Below are 19,768 nucleotides of genomic sequence, written 5' to 3' on the forward strand. Positions count from 1 at the left end.
CTTGCTCTACATTTAACTTGTGGCCCCTGCCATCCTGGCCCGGCCCCCTCCCCGGACAGGAAATGATCCCGACTCCTTCATCTGGGGCTCACTGCTTCCTCTTCCGAGTATTAGAACTCGTTATGGCTGTTTGGAAAGAGCCGAGGTCGAGAGGGCAGGAAGGCGTCTCCTTGTTCTCGGCCCAGGAGACAGGAGCAGGCCGGACAGCTGGGACGGGCTTGGTCTCCGTCGCCCCCCTGCTGGCAGGGCCCGATGGCTTTCTGTGCTCATCAACTCAGATGTTCTCCTGGGGAGTCCTTGACTTCACACTGGGTGGGGCCCCTGTCAGCAGGGGAACCAGCTGTCCCTGCCCCACTCCCTTCAGGGTCTGCTTTCCGAAGGCTGAAAACCCGAGTTTCCACGCCCAGCAAGCCAGCAGCAGCGGCTACAAAAGGGACCTGGAGATGTTAGCAAAGCCGGGCAGGAAGTAACAACGAGCAGATTCAACCTGGAAAAATGTGGCCGTTGCCTCTGGGGCTAAATAATCGGAAACACAAATACTCAGGTGGGAGGGAGATGCCTGGAACAGGAAGCGGCCAGACAGCGTTTGGACAGGAGCTTGCAACGTGATCTAGTGACAAAGAAATTGCTGGGGGATTCACAGGCTGGATGCATGGAGGTGCTACCCCAAAAAGAACAAGGAAGGAACAGCGGCGGGGCCAGCAGCTTGTTCTCTGCCTCCCTGGACGCCAGGGCTAAGTGGACCACAAGGTGGAGACGGCAGCAAGGGAGGGTCAAGTCAGACTCTAGAAAGAACCTTGTCACTATGAAGCGTAGGGAGAGATTATCCGAGGTGATGGAGAAATCCCCAGGAAGATATTTGAAGCACCGGGACGTAGGAAGCCTGTCCCAGAGGCAGGGGCATGGCCTAGATGACCTTCAGACACCCCATGCAGCCCACCAAGGAACACCTGACTCTGCAGAAAACAGGGAGCTGACCTGCCCGTAGATGCCACAGGAGACAGGAGATGGAGGAGCCCAAACCAACTGAAAATACTGAAATTTGAGGTCTGGGGAAAGTCACATGAGCTGTCTTGAGTCTGAGACCAAGCTGGGAAAAAAGCTCCGATCTGCAGACGGCCAGACTCCCCGCTCCTCGGGCTTGCAAGGAAGATATTTCCCAATCTTCCCCTTGGCTCCATTGCCTAGGACGTGGGAGTCTCAAAACGAGGCTCCCGAGACAAGTCTCCATGTACTTTAGACCCAGCGGGGCCAATCAAACGCGTGCCATCTGACCTGTTGCTTCACCAACTTGTGGTTGCTCTGAGGCAGTTAGGTTAGACCTCAAGAAGAAATTCCCTCCTGAGTTTTGAGATACTGTGCAAGCAAGCAAAAGAGGCGGTTTCTCTTCTCTTTCCCTCTGGTAGGTTCACGGGCTAGAGGGTGCTTAAAGAGTTGGATGGTGTGTCACATTTCTCACTAAAGCACAGTGAGAAAGGTACAAGTGTGTCTCACTTCCATCAAACTTGAGATCTGGAAGTCTGGGTTTAGAGAGCAGATAAATTAGGCTGATTATTCACTTTAAAAAGGGACTCTCTGCAACAAGCTATACTAATATACTTAAATTTTAACGAGAATTTTATAAACAGGGGTTCAGTGTAGCAGGCGAGACTTCTAACTCAGACCAGGGCACACAGATGGATGACCTATCCGTGCAAAGGTCCCTATGATTCCAGGTGAGTCTTCCTGGGGACCAGTCAGCCTCCTGGTGAGGAATCTGATACCAGGTTTTAGCCCTTGGGCAAACTTTCCAGAGACTTCAGAAAGAAGAAAAGAAAAAAACTAGTTGAAGGAGGCTCTCCAGGGCATCTGGACCACTAGCAGGTGTTAGAGCCTGACGTGGGTCTGTGAAGCCAGGCCAGGAGAGGAATGGGAATAATTAGGATGGGAGAGTCCAGCTCATTTACAGACAGGTCAGCCTGGAGACCAGAAAAAAACAGAAGTTGTTTAGGGATCTTTGGACCTGAGAGCAAGGAACTAGAACAGCAGCTATGCTGAGCTTCTGACATGTGCCAGGCACTGCTCTAGACACTCTGACGAATGTCACCTCATTTAATCATTTGTTTCCTTCACAACTATCAAGTACCCCCCATGGGCCACTTGTCTTCAAAACAACTCAAATAGATCAGATGAGAAAACCGAAGTGACAGGTGACATCATACAATCTGCCCAAGTTTAGGCATCGCTTAGTGGCTGAGCTGGGATTCCAACCTCACTTTACACCAGAACTTTCTCCTTCAGGAAACCTTCCAGCCCTGCCCCTCCTGGTGCCAGTCATTGTAACAAGTCACATGTATGCGGGCAACAGGGTCTGTGCATATCACGTGCAAGTACCCAAACCACTGGAAGCAGGGAGAGCCAATCAACCACAGCCCTTCTGTCCTGGAGAGGAGGACACTCTGTGTTTGGGGGAGGAAGATCCCAGCATCTCTGTCTTGTTCCGCTTGGCCAAGCGGAACAAGACAGAGAATTCTCTTCCATTTCCTGAGCATCCGAACAGCCAGAGGGAATGACCCAGAATGCAAGAGGCCGTGAGCAGATTAACCACTCGCCGCCACACGTGCCCACACGTGGAATAACCTGCATGTTTACAGGGGTCGCCCTGCACGACCCTGAGAAACCGTCTGCCTTCTGTGCCCTTCGCTAAACACTGACCCCCCCCCCCCCAAGTGTGCTGACACCTTCCTCCTCTTCACCCCACAGCAGCACGGGCCTCCGCACACAAGGGACTCTCCATCCCAAATGCTGCCTGGCCGTGCGGGCATTAAGCTCCGACATAAGCGGCTTGTGAAGGTGGGGGTAAAGGAAGGCGGGAGGCCTGCCTGGGGCCGTGGTCCCTGATAAAGGAAAGGGTCACCCTGGTGTGACTTCCGGAGCCCTGCCCACCACCGTCACCTACAGTTTTGATCCCTATTGAAGACGCAGCTGCTGCGAAGCCCGGTCCTGAGGGGTCTGAATGAAAGACCTGAGAGTGGATGTAAAGCGGGGAGAGAGGTGGGAGAAACAGATGGGAGGAGCCACGGAAGAGAGAGGCTGGGCACCCAAGACACATGGGTCCCGCCATCAGCCCTCCTGATGTCCACGGGCAGGAAAGGGCAGCACTCACACGTAGGCATCCTCCCAGCCCTGCTCCCAGGGGGCTGACGTTCCACGCTGGCCCACTGTCCAAAGCGGCTCCGGACACCACGCTGCCCCGCGCTCTCCCCAGCTCCTGCAGCGTCGGTCCCCAGCCTCGCCCTCCTGGGAACCCCTGCCGCCTCTCACCCTGTTTGCTGGTCCAGATCTACCCAGCTGTCTCAGAGGCAGCCCCGGGCAGACTGATTCCTGCCGCAAACACGGTCCGTGGGTAATTGAAAGGTATCTGCAGGGATCCAGCTGTTCCCCCATCCCATGACCGCCCTCCTCGGCGGATAAGAGGGACCAGAGAGGTAAGGAGAGAACACTGCCAAGTTCAGAGGCTCCCGGCTCCTCTCCTGAACGTGCTCTGGTGGCCGACAACCCTGATGGTGAGGATGAGGACTCCCCCTCCCCTCACCAAGCTCAGAGGGCAGAAGCATTACCCCCAGGGAGGTGGGGCGCTGCAGTTATTGAGACTCAGGTGCAGGGTCTGAATCCCTCACTGGCACTAGCTCTTTGACCTTGACCAAGTAAACTCAGTTTTCTTATCTGAAAAATAAAGGCAGTCATAGTAAATCTTTTATAGGGTTTTTACAAAGATTCAATGCGTTGCTTTAAGTACCGAGCACAGTAAAAGTACTTGTTGTCAGGACTAATATCTTCAAAAGCAGCATTAAGATGCTCAAGGAGGGAAGGGTCCAGATTCCTGCAGCCCCCGTGGCAGGAGGGAGAGCAACAGGTATTCCTGGCAACACCAAGAAGGAGATTTCTGGTGACTGGATGAAGGCAAGGTCCCAGGGCCAGACAGGCCTTGGGGACATAGCCCCGGCCACGCAGACAGTTCCTGACATGCGGTCCGTATGAAACTGTGTCTGTGTCTGTTTCTGAAGGATTTCATAACCACATGGAGACAAGCCTGGCCTAAACACAAACATCAACAAGTCCACAGCAACGGTAATCATTCTGGGCTGTGGGATTTGCCCCAAGGGCAGAGCTGGAAGGTGCTGAGAGAAAGAAGAAGGGAGAGAACTGGAGAGGGAGGGAAGAAAGCTAGGGGAAACTGCTAACAACCCCCAGGGCTCAACCTCTTCCCCAGGAGGGTCACCAATCCTCTCAACGCTGGACCCGAGGGCAGCCTGAAAGGGCTCAGGTTTACCCCAGCGGTGCCCGCCCTGTGTGTGTGTGTGTGTGTGTGCGCGTGTGTGTGTGTGTGTGTGCGTGTGTGTGTGTCTGTCTCCGCCCCCCCCACCCTTCCTCCCACCCCCTCCTCTGATTTTTGTTCCCCTCCGCCCTCCCCTCAGGGCGGGGGGCTCCGAAGGCTATGGCATCTTCTTCCCTGGCTGAGGAAGCTGCTGCAGAAGAAGACGGAAGGTGGAGAGGGGGTGAGGGGGGAAGGAACTGCGGGCAGGGTTCCAGGCTGCCGAGAGTGGGAGCAGGGCTCAGGGAAAGGGAGCGGGGTCTGTCTTCTTGGGAAAGCCTTCCCTGCCAACTCCAGCTCTTGGGGACGGTCCTCTCCCCTGAAGAACTCCACCGTGTACTGTCTTTGCTACACATTATGCTTTGAGTCAATTCAACACACTTGAGTATCTACTATGTGTCAGACACTGTACAAACAAAAGAGGAATAAAACACAATCTCTCATCTCAAAGTCTTCAATCTATCTGGGAATAAGTGAAGCTCCAGAGGGCGCAAAACTAAGTGTTTTGGTAATTCTGCCCAAGAACAAGGAGCATTCGATTAAGGACAGACACAACAGAGCATGAGATAACATTTTTAAATGGTGAGAAAGTCCCTTTTCAATTATCTGCAAAGATAAAGTCTCCATTTGATGTCAGTACATCTTTAAGCTCTCTGACACTACCTAAGCTTCCTTCTTTCTTTTAACCTTTTCTTCTGTTTTTTTAATTGAGGTATAACTGACATATAACATTATGTTAGTTTCAAGTGTACAACGTAATAAGCCTCCTTCTCAACAGAGAGTAAGCCGGCCTCGGACCTTCTGCAGCCAACTGCGTCCAGCTGGAAATTAGTGATGTTATTGTGTTTCTGTTGTGGTTTATTTTTGTAGTTATTTTCTATTTATTGGTGTGTTGGTTTTCCATTGATAATAATGATACAGTATTTCCTTTTAAAATAAGTTTAAAAAGTGAACAATTTAGCAAAAACATTCAGCAAGTAACAGCGTAAAGAGTAAATGGCTATTTACTATTTATCATGAAACAGGTAAGCAGGGATATTCAAGATCATGATCACAGTACTAAAATAACTGAAATTGTGAGATCCTTTGGCCAGAGGAACCCAGAAAAGAAGCAATCAGCATCTAAGCCTTTGTGACTACATCTCCTCTCCCAACTAGACATCAAACTCCCCGCACCTCCTCCCTTTGGGGAGGCCTAATCCACACATTAGCACGTTCATTCACTCAGAATATGGAAAGGAAATTCAACCCAGCTCATAGGAAGGGTAAAAATCGTGGAAAATTAAAGCAAAATTGGCAGGTGGGAGAGCCAACTTGGGCCCGTGGCAAAGAGGAAAACCCAGTGCAAGAAGCAAGCCCACACCATTCCTACAAAGACCTGGGGAAGTGATGGCACTTCTTTCTAGGACATTCTGCAGCCTGTGAAGTATCTTCACCCGTGGAAGGGGCTGCTCCAGGGCTCAGATGAGAAGACTGGCCCAGCGTGGCTAAGAAACTTGCACAAAGGCCACGCCGGTGACCCCTGCTGGTCGCCCTCTGCGCTCCAGATTTCTTCCCTCTACCTTCTGCCGCCACAGAAGTCCAGGTGACAGCAGGAGATAACTCCCACCCAGAGCCACTGGTCTTCCAAATGTTCTGCCAGCACAGCCCTGCTCCCAGGCCCTGGCCCGAGTCGGTCTGAATGCGTCCCCTCCAGCTGCACCCGGAGCGCAGGACATAGCAACGCACACAGCGCCATCTGCGGATGGGCAGTGTGGGCAGGGCTCCAGCGGCAAACCCCGCCCAGGCTGGGGCCCCGGGCTTCAGCTCTGAAGCCTTTGGTGGTTCCCCAGTCTGCACTTGACAAAGAAAACACAACCTGACAGCACACCCTCCAAATCCCACTCCTTCTGACTTCCCGATTCTGAAAAGGTGCTAAACCCCGCAGGCGCTCTCCCAGGCCTGGGAAACCTCGACCCTCCAAGGGCCGGTGGATGAGTGAAGTCCCCGGGGCTGGAGGAGCTCAGAGAGGAGGGGCAGCCATCCACAGGCAGCTATCTCCCACCTCTCGACACCTGACGGCGAGCCATCCCCCAGCGGAAACACGACGAGACGGTTACAAGAATACCAGCAGTCACCTAGCCCAGGCCCAGGGCCCGGTCCCACGACGGCAGAGCTGCTGGCCGTCACGGGTGGGAGGCAGCAGAGGGACTCCCAAACCAGCAATGCCCGAGGGACCGTATTCTAGAAGACGTGGGGACGGACCCAGAGTCCCCCAGGAGCCCCACGCAGCACATGTCCATTTCCGTGAACCTTTCGGGGCAGATTCACACACTCTGGCCTCAGCCAACCTCCTGGGCGAGGAGGAGGGACAAGGCCGAGGGGCAGGCGGGGTTTCCACCGTGCACCGTCTGCTTCAGAAGACAGTGACATGCATGGCTGGCAAACGGCTGACAATCCTGCCAGCTCTCCTTCCCTTTGCTCCCGCTGTCCCCTCGGCCTGTCCTCCCTGAAGTCCCGATGCACAGAACAGGGGAGGCAGGGAGCACATCGGGGGCCTGGTCGCTTTTGTTTGTGGCCTGGATGTAAACAGGCGCATTATCTCCCCTGGGCAAAGGCCACGGCCCTACTCAGGCTCGCCACGCACCCACCCCTTACGGCCCTACTCAGACTCGCCACGCACCCACCCCTTACGGCCCTACTCAGACTCGCCACGCACCCACCCCTTACGGCCCTACTCAGACTCGCCACGCACCCACCCCTTGCTCATCCAGAAAAGTCGGGCTTCTCAGCAGCACACAGAGCGAGGAGCTGCCTGTCCCCGACGCCAGGGCAGGCAGGGCCGGGAGACCCTCAGGAGCGGGGACCACGCGCCCAGGTCACAGTGCTCCTTGCAGAACCCTTCACGGAAGTCCTTAAAACACCAACATGCTTAATTCCAACATTCAAACTAGGGACAATTTTAGTGGAAGAACTCATAGGATAGGCAACGGAAAATCACCACCAAAATCAAATGCAAAATTAAACGTGATGGGCCAATTCTAAGTTTTCCCATTAATATTCTTCTACTCCTCACCCACTTCCTCTGCCCTCAGCAAGTGCGCCCTGGCAGCCAGGTGCTAACAGCTCCCAAAGGCTGAAGGGAAAGACACGTAAGAACGATTTTAAATTGAGAAAATTGTCTTTCTCAGTGCAATTTCTGAGAACACTGAGAAAACAGTCTGCAGCAAAGAGGGGGACACGTAAGGCTGGTGGCCCAGAACCATCCTCAGCATCGATCAAGCACCGGATATAACCAATGGTGTCCCCAGACCTCAAAGGCTCCAAGAAAGACCTCACCACATACAACACCCAGGTCCGCTAAGCCTTCCAAACCTGCACCCTCCTCCCCGGCGTCCCACCTGGCAGAGGGCGAATCTTCCCTGGAGCGCTGATAAACGTAGCAGACACAGCACACTCAGGTTTGCTGGGCCCCAAGCATCTGGGGGCAGGGAGAGGGAAGGTGATTCAGTCTAGAGCTTCAGGGCAGGAGTAGAACTTCTCCCGGTCACCCAGGCCACGGGTCACTCTCCCAGCGCTCTCTTCCCACCTCTGTAACTGCACTTTTAGACCTGACCGTGTGACTCCCTGTGGTCACGTCTGCTTCGCCTAGCAGACTAGAGGCCTCAGCCCCACCTCGGAGGTGAACGTCTGCTAAAGGGAGAGGCAGGAGAGGGGAGGCCAGAGACGGAGCCCGGCGGGTCTTCTCTGGCAGCTGCTTCCCTTTTGGGCATCGTTACAGCTGAAGTGACTAGCCAAGCAGTCCCTGGCTGACAAAGACCTTGAATTTATCAAACGACCAGTGGAGAAAGGCCTTCTTTCTCCACGCTTGTCTCGGAGACCGAAACATCTAGCACTGCCGCGAAGAGGGATGGTTAGCAGGATAGGGGCCGACTGTTCCCCGACCCTCTCTTCACCAGACACAGAGGCTGATGTGAATGAGAGGAGCAGGAGTGACACACAAAATACTGAACCACCAGCAGAGCCCAGCGTTAAGTCAGAACAGGCACCAGCCACGGACCCCCGACAGTCATACGCGGAGGCCCAGACACCAGGCTGCCGCCAGGAAGATGACAGCTCAGCTGCAAGCAAGATGCACCCACCAGAAGGAGGTCATCTCCCGCATGACTTACTCGTCTGCACAGACTCTCTGCAATCAGGGTCTCATCTGCTGAAGATGTAACTAGCAGCGGGAGCTTGTACAAGTCATATCCTCTCGACTGCGGTTCCCACCCTCTTACGGAATTGAGAGAAACTCCAAGCCCTTCCAGCTCACGTATCCCGTGACCCCATTTCCGGGTACCTCACAGATTGCCTCTGGTAACAGAAAACCGGCAAAACACAAGCAGGCCAAGGGGTGCCCAGGCCGGAAGCCCTCAGCAGGTCAACCACTGATGCCTGCCCTCTGCTACCACAGGGGGGAATGGGATAATCAAAGCCCAGAACCTCCTTCCAGCCCCTTTTGAGGAATCCTAGGACTGCTAGAAGCTCACTGATCAATGAAAGACACCCGGACGTAAAGGACTTGAGGAAGAGCCGCCCCCAGCTCCATCTACCTCTGTTTAAACCCTTGGCCCGCTTTTCACCAGAGCCATTTCTTTGATAACCTGGGCAGCGTTTGTCTGCATGGCAGGGGGACCATGTAGGCCAAACACCACCCTGCAGAGTCGCTGTAAGAAGGGAGGGGGGACAGGAGGTAGGAGACCCGGTTTCCAGGCACAGCCCTGTTCCCCAGCAGCCTGGCAAGAGACCTCTGTTCCTACATCAAGGGGACGAGAGCTGGCCCAACCATCCCAGTGGGGACACCACGAGCATAAAATTAGAATATTGAATGTTAATTTTTTTTCTTTTTTATAATTGAAGATTAGTTAATTTACAATGCTGTATTAGTTTCAAGTGTACAGCACAGTGATTCAGTTATACATATAGATATATTCTTTTTCAGATTCTTTTCCCTTATAGGTTATCACAAGATATTGAGTATAGTTCCCTGTGCTCTACAGTAGGTCCCTGTTGTTTACCCATTTTATATATAGTACTATGTATATGTTAATCCCGAACTCATTTATCTCCCCCTCCATCCCCTTTGATAACCACAAGTTTGTTTTCTATGTCTGTGAGTCTATTTCTGTTTTGTAAACAAGTTCACCTGTATCATTTTTTTAGATTGCACATATAAGTGATATCACATATTTGTCTTTCTCTGTCTTTCTTACTTCGCTTAATATGATAATCTCTAGGTCCACCCATGTTGCTGCAAATGGCATTATTTCATTCTTTTTTACGGTTGAGTAGTATTTCATTGTATATATGTACCACACCTTCCTTATCCGTTCATTTGTCGATGGACCTTTAGGTTGTTTCCATACCTTGGCTATTGTAAATAGCGCTGCTGTGAACAATGGGGTGCATGTATCTTTTCGAATTATAGTTTTCTCTGGATATATGCCCATGAGTGGGATTGCTGGATCATACGGTAGTTCTGGTTTTAGTTTTTTAAGGCACCTCCATACTGTTCATGAATGTTAATTTTTTAATCACAAACTCTGAAAAAGGAAATTGATATTCACCCAGGTTTGGGGGACTTGACTTGCCCTCCTTGCTTCTCTCTGAATCTCCACCCACAGGCTGCCTGGAGGCCTCTCCTGGGAGATCGGGTCCACCCAGCTCTGCTCTGCTCTGCTCAGCTGTGCGGTCCCGAGGGCAGGGGCTGCTGGAGCTGTCTTTGTTGTGCTCTCTGAAGTTCCCTCGGGGCAGGAAAGAGGCAGGTGAGACGCCCTGGGCTCCAGCACATGGCTTCCGAGTGGGGCAAGTGGGACAGGAACACATCCAAAGCCAGGGGGAAAGCATCGTGTTTTCCCCAGTCATTAGTGCAAGTCAACAGCTGCGGGACTGCCACGCACACCCGTGAGACCGCGGCAGCATCAACAGGAAACAGGACGGACTGGCGCGTGATTAGATGTCGCATTCCCTGCACTCCCTATAGCCTTCCTTAAGAATGCAAACCCCTATCCCATTCCTGAGGAGGAAACAGACTAATCTTATGATGGCGTCAACAGGGGTGTGGGAACCTCCAGCCCTTAGAAATACACCACTCCCCTCACTCCAGCGCCCAACAGCCTGCTTGGGGCCTGAGGCGGAGCGAGGGACAGGAAGACCTCCAGGGGACGCTGTCGCCCTAGAAAAGCAAGTAGCACGGTTCTCCTAAGGATTAGGGAATCTCCTACATCCTAGTTTTCCCAGCAAAGCAAGATTATACACGTAAGAGAGAAGACAGTGCGGGTCTGAGTGTCTATAATCTGCAGGGCTGCAAACTGATACCGTAAAAGGAGAAACGGTCACCCGGGCTGGCCTGGTCCTTCGGGGAGGCCACCGCAGCCCTCAGGAGAGCAAGAGGCCCAGACTGGTGGTGGTCACTGCTCTGCGCCCACCCCGTGCCCCTGTAACGGAGGACAAAGCAAAGGCGCCCCTAAAGCAGTCCCCTTTTCTAGATCAATATCTCCAGGCCCCTGCAGAGAACCTCTGTGAATTCTGGGGAAGGAAAAATAGGAAACTGCTATCAAGGGCTTGTCACTTCTCCCTGGGATGGCAAAGCCCCCAGAAGGTCTCAGCCGGGGTTGAAATCCCAGCTGGATCACTCGGCAGATGTCACCGTGGCAGAGTCGCTAGCCTCTCCCAGCCTGTCTCCTCCTCTCCTCGAAAAGATGGGACTCACACCCGCCTTGCGGGATATTCACGGAGACTCAAAGAGGATGCACAGGTGGAAGCAAGATCCCACGTTATGAGACGTACAGAAGGCACTCAGGAGAGACAGTTTCCTTCCTTAAAGCCACAGACCACATCACACTCTAAAGACAGAGCAATTTCCCAAAGCTGCCCTACCACTGTCCGAGGGCCTAGGAGGACGGAGGTGCCCGTCAGCTGCTTAATCCGATGTATGAAAACTCTTCCCTGAAAAGGGGTGATGACAAAGGTCAAGAAACAGTGGGCTCTGGTCTGAAGAGAGTGAGGCAGCGTTTGATTTTCCCAGCTTGCCAGTTTCTCCCATAAATGAGCCCCACTGGGAGGTCACAATGTCCCACACCTCAGAGGTCCCCTAGACGACTCCTCTTGAGCCGGCACAGTAATCTGGGTTGACGTGTCAGGCGTCAGGGCTACAGGGTGAGGAGTCAGGTGTCAGAGTCATCCTTTGCCTTGGCGGAGGGGGTCTCCTCTCCGCAGAGAGAGAGGAGTTTGGTCATTCCTGGGGTCCCACCCGACACCAGGTCAGAGAGGAGAGTTCTGCCTCCCGAATGAAGCTGTGGGCTTCCAGGACCTCCCAGCTGGCACTGTGCCCCTTCTATGCCTGACTCTGCCAAAAGCAGCCCACGGAGCTGCCGGAGACGCAGGACCGTGTGCTGATTAAAGGCAGCTCCTGCTTTGGGTGCTCTGCGCCCTAATCCCAGGAGGCCAGCGCCAAGCGGGGGCCGCCTGGTCTCCTTGTCGATGCCCCCTCTCCACTCCCAGTTGGGAACGTTGGCTGCTCACAGAGATGAAGTTTGGGGCCACGCCTGCTGGAGTTTCTGGGCCTGCAGGCTGGGAGACGGTCTTTACCGCCAAGTCCACAAGCAGGCCCTCCAGGCCCACCAAGTGCGTCACATGCTCCAGGCTCTGGGGCTCGCTCCTGGCTCTGGATTCCCCCTGGTGCCATCTGAGTCTCTGCCTCTGTCCCTCGGGCTCAGTCTCACTCAGGGTAGGAGGTCTGGGAGCGCTCGGGAGGAGGTGAGTCACAGGAGGCCTTGTTCAACCCACCCGCTCTACAGCCTGTCTGGAGGCTCAAGGCTGGGTAAGTCCCTCAACTGCTTTCATTAGCCTCCCATTCAGCACTGATGCTCAACTCCTGACAGGGGGCCCTCATTTATCCGAACTGGCAGTGAGGATGCAGGGGTCTCTGTCATCCACAGACACCTACAGTGAGGTCTCATTTTTTTAAATTTTTTTTGGCCACGCCACGTGGCATATGAGATCTTACTTCCCCGACCAGGGATCAAACCCTCGCCCCCTGCAGTGGAAGCGCAGAGTCTTAACCACGGGAGCGCCAGGGAAGTCCCTCCAGTGAGGTCTTTAGATGAAATTCTAATCGAATGACCAAACGTAAGAAAACAGAGCCAACTGTGGTTTAGTCATCCAATAAATACTGAATAGTCTTTAAAATATGAACATGGACCTTGTCAATACATGGCAATACGTACACAAAATGAAAAGTGAAACACCAAACGGAAAGTACACATCAGTTCTCCTCCTGTCTAAAGCACGGCCAGATACCAACTAGGGTCGAAATGAACTCCACGATACTCAATCAAGTAGAGTTTGGTGGCTGCAAAGTTCTTTCAGTCTGTAAGGTTAAGTGAATATTCTTCATGGGTGTCTGATAGAAACCCATTTCCTCTCCATTTGTCTTCAAATCAAAGTGGAACTAGAGCCTAAGAGGCGGTCCAGCCGGAAGAGTGGGGACAGCCGCGCAGGTGGGGCCGCTGCACCTGCTCTCCAAACGGCCACCAGGTGAAGCCGAGCAACGTCCCCGCCCCCGTGAGGGGCCAGTTCCAGGCTGCTGCTCACGGCCAGAGGCTGAGCGTCCTGACGCACAGAAGAACGGTTCAGACCCCAACAGGCCCCGAGAAAGCTGTTCAGACCCTCACGGTCTCCAGCTCGAACCAGGGTTTAGCACCAACATGGCATGTGGGCTGGGGGGGGGGGGGTGCCGAGAGATGGAGCAGATCATGGGACACTACCCTGAAGGAGGTGACAATTCATTCGCAACCTTGTTGGGTGGCAACTGGGTGCTCTTTATCATTCGGGGAGCGACTAGGTAAACAAGCGCTCATCGGTTAGAAAAAAGGGATTAGATGCACGTGCACTATGTGAATGGTCCGAAAATTACAGTGCTGGGAGGAAAAAGAAAGAAGCAGAATGCGTTGTAAAACAGAGCTCCTCTATGTAGATCAAAAACGCATACAGTTCCGAGAAACTATCACCACCAAGAGGAGCCTAAGGAGACATGACACTGAATATAATGTGGGATCTGGGCTGGGATCCTGGAGGAGAAAAAGAGAGAAGGTAAACACTAAGGAAATCTGAACAGAGCAGGGATTTTCCTTAATGACAGTGTATCAATATCGGCTCATTAATTGTGACAAATGTACCATATTAATAACAGAGGAAACTGGGTGTGTGGGACAGGGGAGCTCTCTGTCCGATTTTTCTGTAAATTTAAAACTGTTCTAAACAATAACGTCTATTTTTTTAATGAAAATAAAATTGCATACAGTGAAAATGACACTATGCATTTCCCAGAAACACGAGGCATTGGAATGATTGCCTGTGGAAGGAGCAGGCAGTGAAGAGTGAAGGGCAGGGGGTATTTTAAAAAGTCACAAGAAAGACCTCTGCAGACCAATGATAATAATGCACCATGACTGAGCACTGTAATTAACTCAACTCTGCATCAGAGGTGCCAAAGCAAATAAGAATAATTAATTTTTAGAAAAGAGAAAGAAAAAAAAAAAAAAAAACACTGTAAGACAGTAGGTCACGATGGCTACATGAGTGGTGGAAGCCCTGATGACAGAAGGGACTTGGGGAAGGCTGAGTAGCTTGGAAAGGCCCCAAGAAAGAACAGTTAAGTCAGCCTTGAAGCCCGGGGTAGGGGCCAGGAAGGAGGTGCTTTGGGTGGGTACACAACAGGAACAACAGTCCAGGACACACTCCACAGCCCCACCTAACACTAGTCAGTCCTAAGAGCTACCTCTGGGCCCTCCTAATTCCCAGCCAAAGCCAGGAAAATCCAATAGCAACCAAAATGAAACACGCTGGAGGGCTGCAAAGACGGTGGCGATACTAGCAGCAGTAGTAGGAGTTAAAGGACAGTTACGTTGGATTTCAGATTAGCAACAAACAATTTTTTAGTACAAGTATGCCCCCAATATTGCATGGGACACACTTAAGCTAAAAAAACTATTTGCTGTTAATCTGAATTCAAATTTAACTAGGCATCTTGAGTTTTTATTTGCTAAATCTGGCAACTCTCGATAACAACAATGCAGTAACACTCATTGTTACTATTCTAGATACTTTACTTGGTTGTCTTATCTCATCTTCACAAACCAATGAAGAATGTATTGTTACTCCCTTTTTACAGACAAGGAAACTGTGATTCAAAAGGATCGAGTCACTTGCCCAAGGTCGTGAGGCTGGCAGATGCCAGGCCTGGGATGGGAACATCTGGCCTCAGACTCCAGAGTCCAGCTCTGGAGCAGGCTGCTGTCTCCCAACTTGGCAGCCACACGAGGCCCAGGCCTCCGCTCCCTGAGCCTCCCTGACTCCCTGACACCCAGAGAAGGTGCAGCCTCCCACGGTGGTGGTGTCAAGAGCTCCTTGTATGGCCCTCCAAACACACCGCTACCTAAAGAAACCTTCCCACCAGACCCCAATCAGAGGCACCAAGCAAGCTCTGGGTTTCCAAAAGTCAAAGTCAGCATTCCCACAGCAAGGGAGCCCCGAGTAGCCCTAAAAGGGCGCAATGTCCCTACAGTGGTGCAAAGAATAATGAGAGAAGGGGCTCCTGGTTTAAGGGTCTGAATGAGCAGCACAGGTCCGCACCAGGGGTCTGAGCCGGGCCACATAAAAAATGGATGAATGACCTCTGGGGGTCCCTTCCAGTTTGGGGATGGCATTAATGGGAATCTCACAAAACAGGTTTCTGAGGAGAATGTCACCCCACCCCTCAGCATGACACCCTCTTCAATAATCATAATGAGTATTTATTGAGCACCTACTGCGTACCAGACATTGTGCTAGATGTTTTCATTGCCCCTTCTAATGAGGGGGCATATAAAACTACAATCCTGCAGGACGTCTATTATTTTGCAGATGAGGAACCTGAGACTCACGGACATCACTTATTTATTCATCTAGCACTGGTTAAGCTCCTACGATGTGCCAGACTCTGTCCTAGGTGCTAGGGATACAGCAGTGAACCAAACAAGGCCCCTGCCTTCATGGAGCCAGTAGGGTCACAGATTAAAAAATAAACAAATCTACCTTGTTATTTCAGGTGCTAAGTATGATGAAGAAAAGTGAAGCAGAGTCAAGGAACAGGATGATAGGGCTGGGGGTACTTTACCTAAGACGGTCAAGGAAGAGGTCTGGAAGGAGGTAACATTCGAGCAGAAGTCTGTAGTGAGGGCCTGAGCATGCACAGGTCTGAAGAAGGGCGCCCAAGGCAGAGGGGACAACCAGCGCGAAGGCCCTGAAGTAACAGTGACCAACACACAACCCAGATAAGGCCCATGGGCTGGAGCCAGCACGGGAGGGTGGGAGGGGTAGGAGATGAGTTTGGAGGCGATGGCGAGGCAGATCATCTTTAAAGGATCGTATGGTGTGAAGAAATGCATGGAGAAGTGAGTGACAAAATGGATGCATGGACGGACGAATACGTAGACAAATGGATTTCCAAAGGCCGGCTACTGATCAGAGATCAGAATACATATAGCTCACAAGTAGCTAAAACAAACATATCTGATGTTCAGTTCCCAAATAACCAACTCCCTGAAGGCCCTAGGCAAGCACATTCCTTTTTTTTTTTTTTTTGGCTGCGCAGCTTGCAGGATCTTAGTTCCCTGACCAGGGATCAAACTCATGCCCCCAGCAGTGAAAAACGTGGAGTCCTAACCATTGGACCGCCAGGGAATTCCCACACATTCCTTAATAATGTAATTCTTCTATACAGGAATTTTAATCCAAAATTCAACAGGCAAACCGGGTCTTCATTCGAAGGAAACCATTACAAAGGCCAGAGGATGGCGAGCCAGCAAGAAATGTCTTGTCTTCTGTCTCTAACTAAGCCAACTTCCACAGAGCAGATGGGCACCCCACCACCAGCACCGGGGATCCCAAAACTCTTCCTCAAATCCTTGAGCAAGAAAATCTGGTTTGCCCACCAGAAAAAAAAAAAAAAAAAAACAATGCCAAACGCCAGAGCAAAACCAAGGCTTCCTGCAGGAGCCCAGCCTGCTCAGCCATCCCACCCCGTACCCTCTGCACCTGCCCGACCTCACCTCCAAGTCCTTCTCCAGCTCCAGCCCGGCCTCCACCAGGTTGTGCTCAAACTCCTCCCGTTGCTCCTTCCTCTCCTCCTCCAGGGCGTCGAACGGCCCCAGCTCAATGTCACCGGCAGCCCCCGCGTCGGGGTCCTTGCCCGTCTCGCCACTGGAGACGATCGCCAGCGAGTGGCCAGGGGAGCCGTGGCCGGGGTGCGCCCCGCGTTTCCGGTAGTGGTAGACGAGCACGTAGTCGACCTTTCTCTGGTTGTCGTGGAAGTGCATGCGGCTCAGACGGGGCTCCCAGGACAGCGGCTCGCTGGCCTCCAGATAGTTGTTGATGACCTGGCCGGAGAGAACAGGACACGGGCGGCGGGGTCCAGTGAGGGAGGGGCGAGAGGCGCGGGAGGCTGACCTTGCGCTCTGGACCCCCGGGAGGGGGCTTGGAAGCCAGGCCCTCCCGGACCCAAGGAAAGGACAGAGGGGCCCCAGTTCATCGGCCACGACGGGCCCGCGGCGCCTCCACCCTCCACCCGGGCCCAGCCCGGGCCCCGGCCGCCCGCCGCTGCGGCGCCCACGCACACGTGCACGCTCCGGTACCCGGATGCGCGGGCGCCGCGAACGCCGCGCATCCCACCGCCCGCCTCCCTTCGCGCCCCGAGCCCCACGCCCGCTCCCGCACATGCGCACAATCCCGCACTCGGCCTTCCTGCGGACGCGCCCGCACACACTGTGCACGCGCGCGTCACCCGAGTGCGCTCTGACACGCGGGCCCCCCGCACACACCACGACACCCCCTCCTCCTTGCAGATGTGCGGCCCTCCTGCAAACACGCAATACTCACCGGCAGGTTCTCTGGATCCATTGGAACAAAGGCCGATTTCTAGCCGCCTGGCCCACCCCTGCCCCCACCCCTCGGGGATTCACTGTACACTCTGCCCCTCACAGCCCCACCTCCTCCTCCCCCTCCTCCCTCTCCTCCTCCTCCCCCTCCCCCCTCTCCTCCTCCTCCTCCTCTCCAGCCACTGGCGAGGACCCTGCCAGAGACGGCGGCGGTCCACTCCTGTCTGCTCCCCGAGGTGGGACGTCGAGAGAGGAGGAGGAGAAAGCACGAGGCAGAGTGGGGGGAGGGACCTGCCTCCCCCCCTTGGGTGTTTCCCTGTTTATTACCGCTTTGATACCCAGCTGCCTCTGCAGCCCCCTGAGAGGTCACCTGGGCAACCAGATGAAGCGCCAGGCACAGGAGAGAGCCTCGGAGCCGCCCCAGCAGAGGTCTGGTTCCTCCGACCTGAGGGAGGGGAGCCGGGGAGTCTGCAGACCAACAGGCGGGGCCCCCTGGCCTTTCACACGCCCGCCTTCCGGGTCCTCCTCTGACCAGAGGGCCCCGGCGCTGCTGGGAGAGCGTGTCACCATGACTCGGAGAGACAGGAGAGGAAAAGGTCCTAACAGAAACCCCTCCCCCGACACCTGCCTCCCAGGTGGAGGAACCCCCAGTCCACAGGCTTCCTGGGGACCCCCGCACAGGCCGGCGCATCCGCCTACCCCAGTATTCGCAGAGCTGTTTGGGGAGCTCCCTCCACCGGACGCCTGGCTGGAACGTCGGGTGAGACCGCCCTGGAGACCCCGAACTCCGGGACCCGGCACCTGGAGGCATTGCTGTCCGTGTTTGGGGCCCTGGCCCCCTCTGACCACTGCCGGGGGGCACAGACGGCGTGGCGAGCCAGGGAGCAGGGGGATATCTGTGTGAGGCAAGGACAAAGGGGGACAGCAGCTTCAGGGGATGGGAAACCCGGGGACCCGGAGAAACTGAGGCACTGAGGCGGGGACACCAGGGCGACCCTAAGACGGCGGCCACGTCTCCCCACAGCTGTCCCCTCACCCCGGTCATTCCTCACAGGCTTAGTTAGCCAGGTTCACGCTGGCCGCAGGGCTGGGGGTGTCCCCATCTCTCTCTCTCTCTCTCTCACACACACACACACACACACACACACACACACACACGGAGCCACCAGCAGGAACTCCTCCCGATGACGGCTGTCATAATCTCTTATGATTCCCAGACGAGAGGAGAGGGGTGGCACCCAGGGGGCCGGGTGGGCGGGGCACTGCCTGGAGAGCCAGCCTGAATTAATGCCAAAGGCTTAGCCTTCAGGGTCCCTCCTGAAGCAGCAAGACCAGCGGGCACCCTGGCAGCCCTCACACCCCTCGAGGAGACAGCGAGGACAGACCAAGAGTGGGTGCAGGGCAGGGGCAACCTCTGACCAAAGGGCCACCACCTCCAGGGCCCTTGAAGTGTCCCCATGCCCCTGCTGCCCCCTGGCCCCCCCCAGAGCAGCCCTTCAGGGCACCTGGGCTGACACCTCAGCTCTGTCACGTGCTGGCTCTGAGGCCTCTGAGCCTGTTTCTTCAACTGTAAAATAAGGAGAATCCCAAACTTGTAGGATGGAGTGAGAGTGAGAATGAGAGGTACACATGCAAAGCACCCGGACAGCCATTAGACTACAAGTATGCAATAAAAAAGTGGTTATTATCATTGTTCGTATGTTTTCATTTTAAACTCCACGTGAGCAGAAATCACACCTTATACATCCAGCTCAGCCCTTTGCCCCTGCCGAATGAATGAATGAATGAATGAATGAATGAACGAACGAACGAATGTGTAAAAGGCAGCTCTTCCTGGTCTCTTGAAACAGAGCCTCTGGTCAGTTACCGGGTTGTGGAGCAGCCCGCTATGTGCCCAGCTCTCTGCCAGGCAGTTTCGGGATAACTGGGACATTGGGTCCCTGTGCTTAAGAAATGTACCATCTCTTTGTGAAGATACCGCTGATGTGCAGGAAATGCAATTATGACAAGTAAAGATTCCATAATTTGTTTCTAGAGTGTGGGCTCTGGTCTATACTGAGGGAGACCAGAAAGGTGGAAAGTCAAAGTGGCTTCAGGAGGAATTAAACCTGAAGCTGGGTCTTGAAGCATCTGGAAGGCAGGGGACAGAACACAGAGGGGCAGGAGTGGGCAATCGTGCTGGTGGTGTGACGGGGGGTGGGGGGCCTCCGGCTCAGGGTATCAGGGACGGGCTTCCTTCCTTGGTCCCCAGTCTTGCTAATCCCTCTCCCCTTGTGCCTTTCTGCCCAGGGCAGAACTGAGAACAGGCCTCTACACCCCAGGGAAGGCCTGGAAACCTCCGTGTGCATGTCTAAACAGCCGGAGACCATCCTGATGCCTACCTGGGCAGGTGATAACGGGGATGCTCAGTCAACGTCCACCTTTCCTCGACAGCAATTCACATTCACACAACTGTGAGCTGGGTAGCTCAGATTCA

The 19,768-nt window shown here is 53.9% G+C and overlaps 1 protein-coding gene across 1 annotated transcript in view; it reads right to left on the bottom strand.

Moving 5' to 3' along the window:
• The window catches only part of ANO2 (anoctamin 2), a 335,850-nt gene extending 317,360 nt beyond the window's left edge, over positions 1-18,490 (bottom strand). The window contains exons 1-3 of the mRNA XM_068560881.1: positions 18,451-18,490; positions 17,992-18,188; positions 16,468-16,794 (exon numbers count right to left, since the gene is read on the bottom strand). Coding sequence (XP_068416982.1) covers positions 16,468-16,794; positions 17,992-18,188; positions 18,451-18,490 — 564 coding nt within the window. The remainder of the gene's footprint in view (positions 1-16,467; positions 16,795-17,991; positions 18,189-18,450) is intronic.
• Between the last annotated feature and the right edge of the window lie 1,278 nt (positions 18,491-19,768).

The sequence above is a fragment of the Eschrichtius robustus genome, chromosome 13 (genome assembly GCF_028021215.1).
Source record: "Eschrichtius robustus isolate mEscRob2 chromosome 13, mEscRob2.pri, whole genome shotgun sequence".
Classification (NCBI taxonomy): domain Eukaryota; kingdom Metazoa; phylum Chordata; class Mammalia; order Artiodactyla; family Eschrichtiidae; genus Eschrichtius; species Eschrichtius robustus.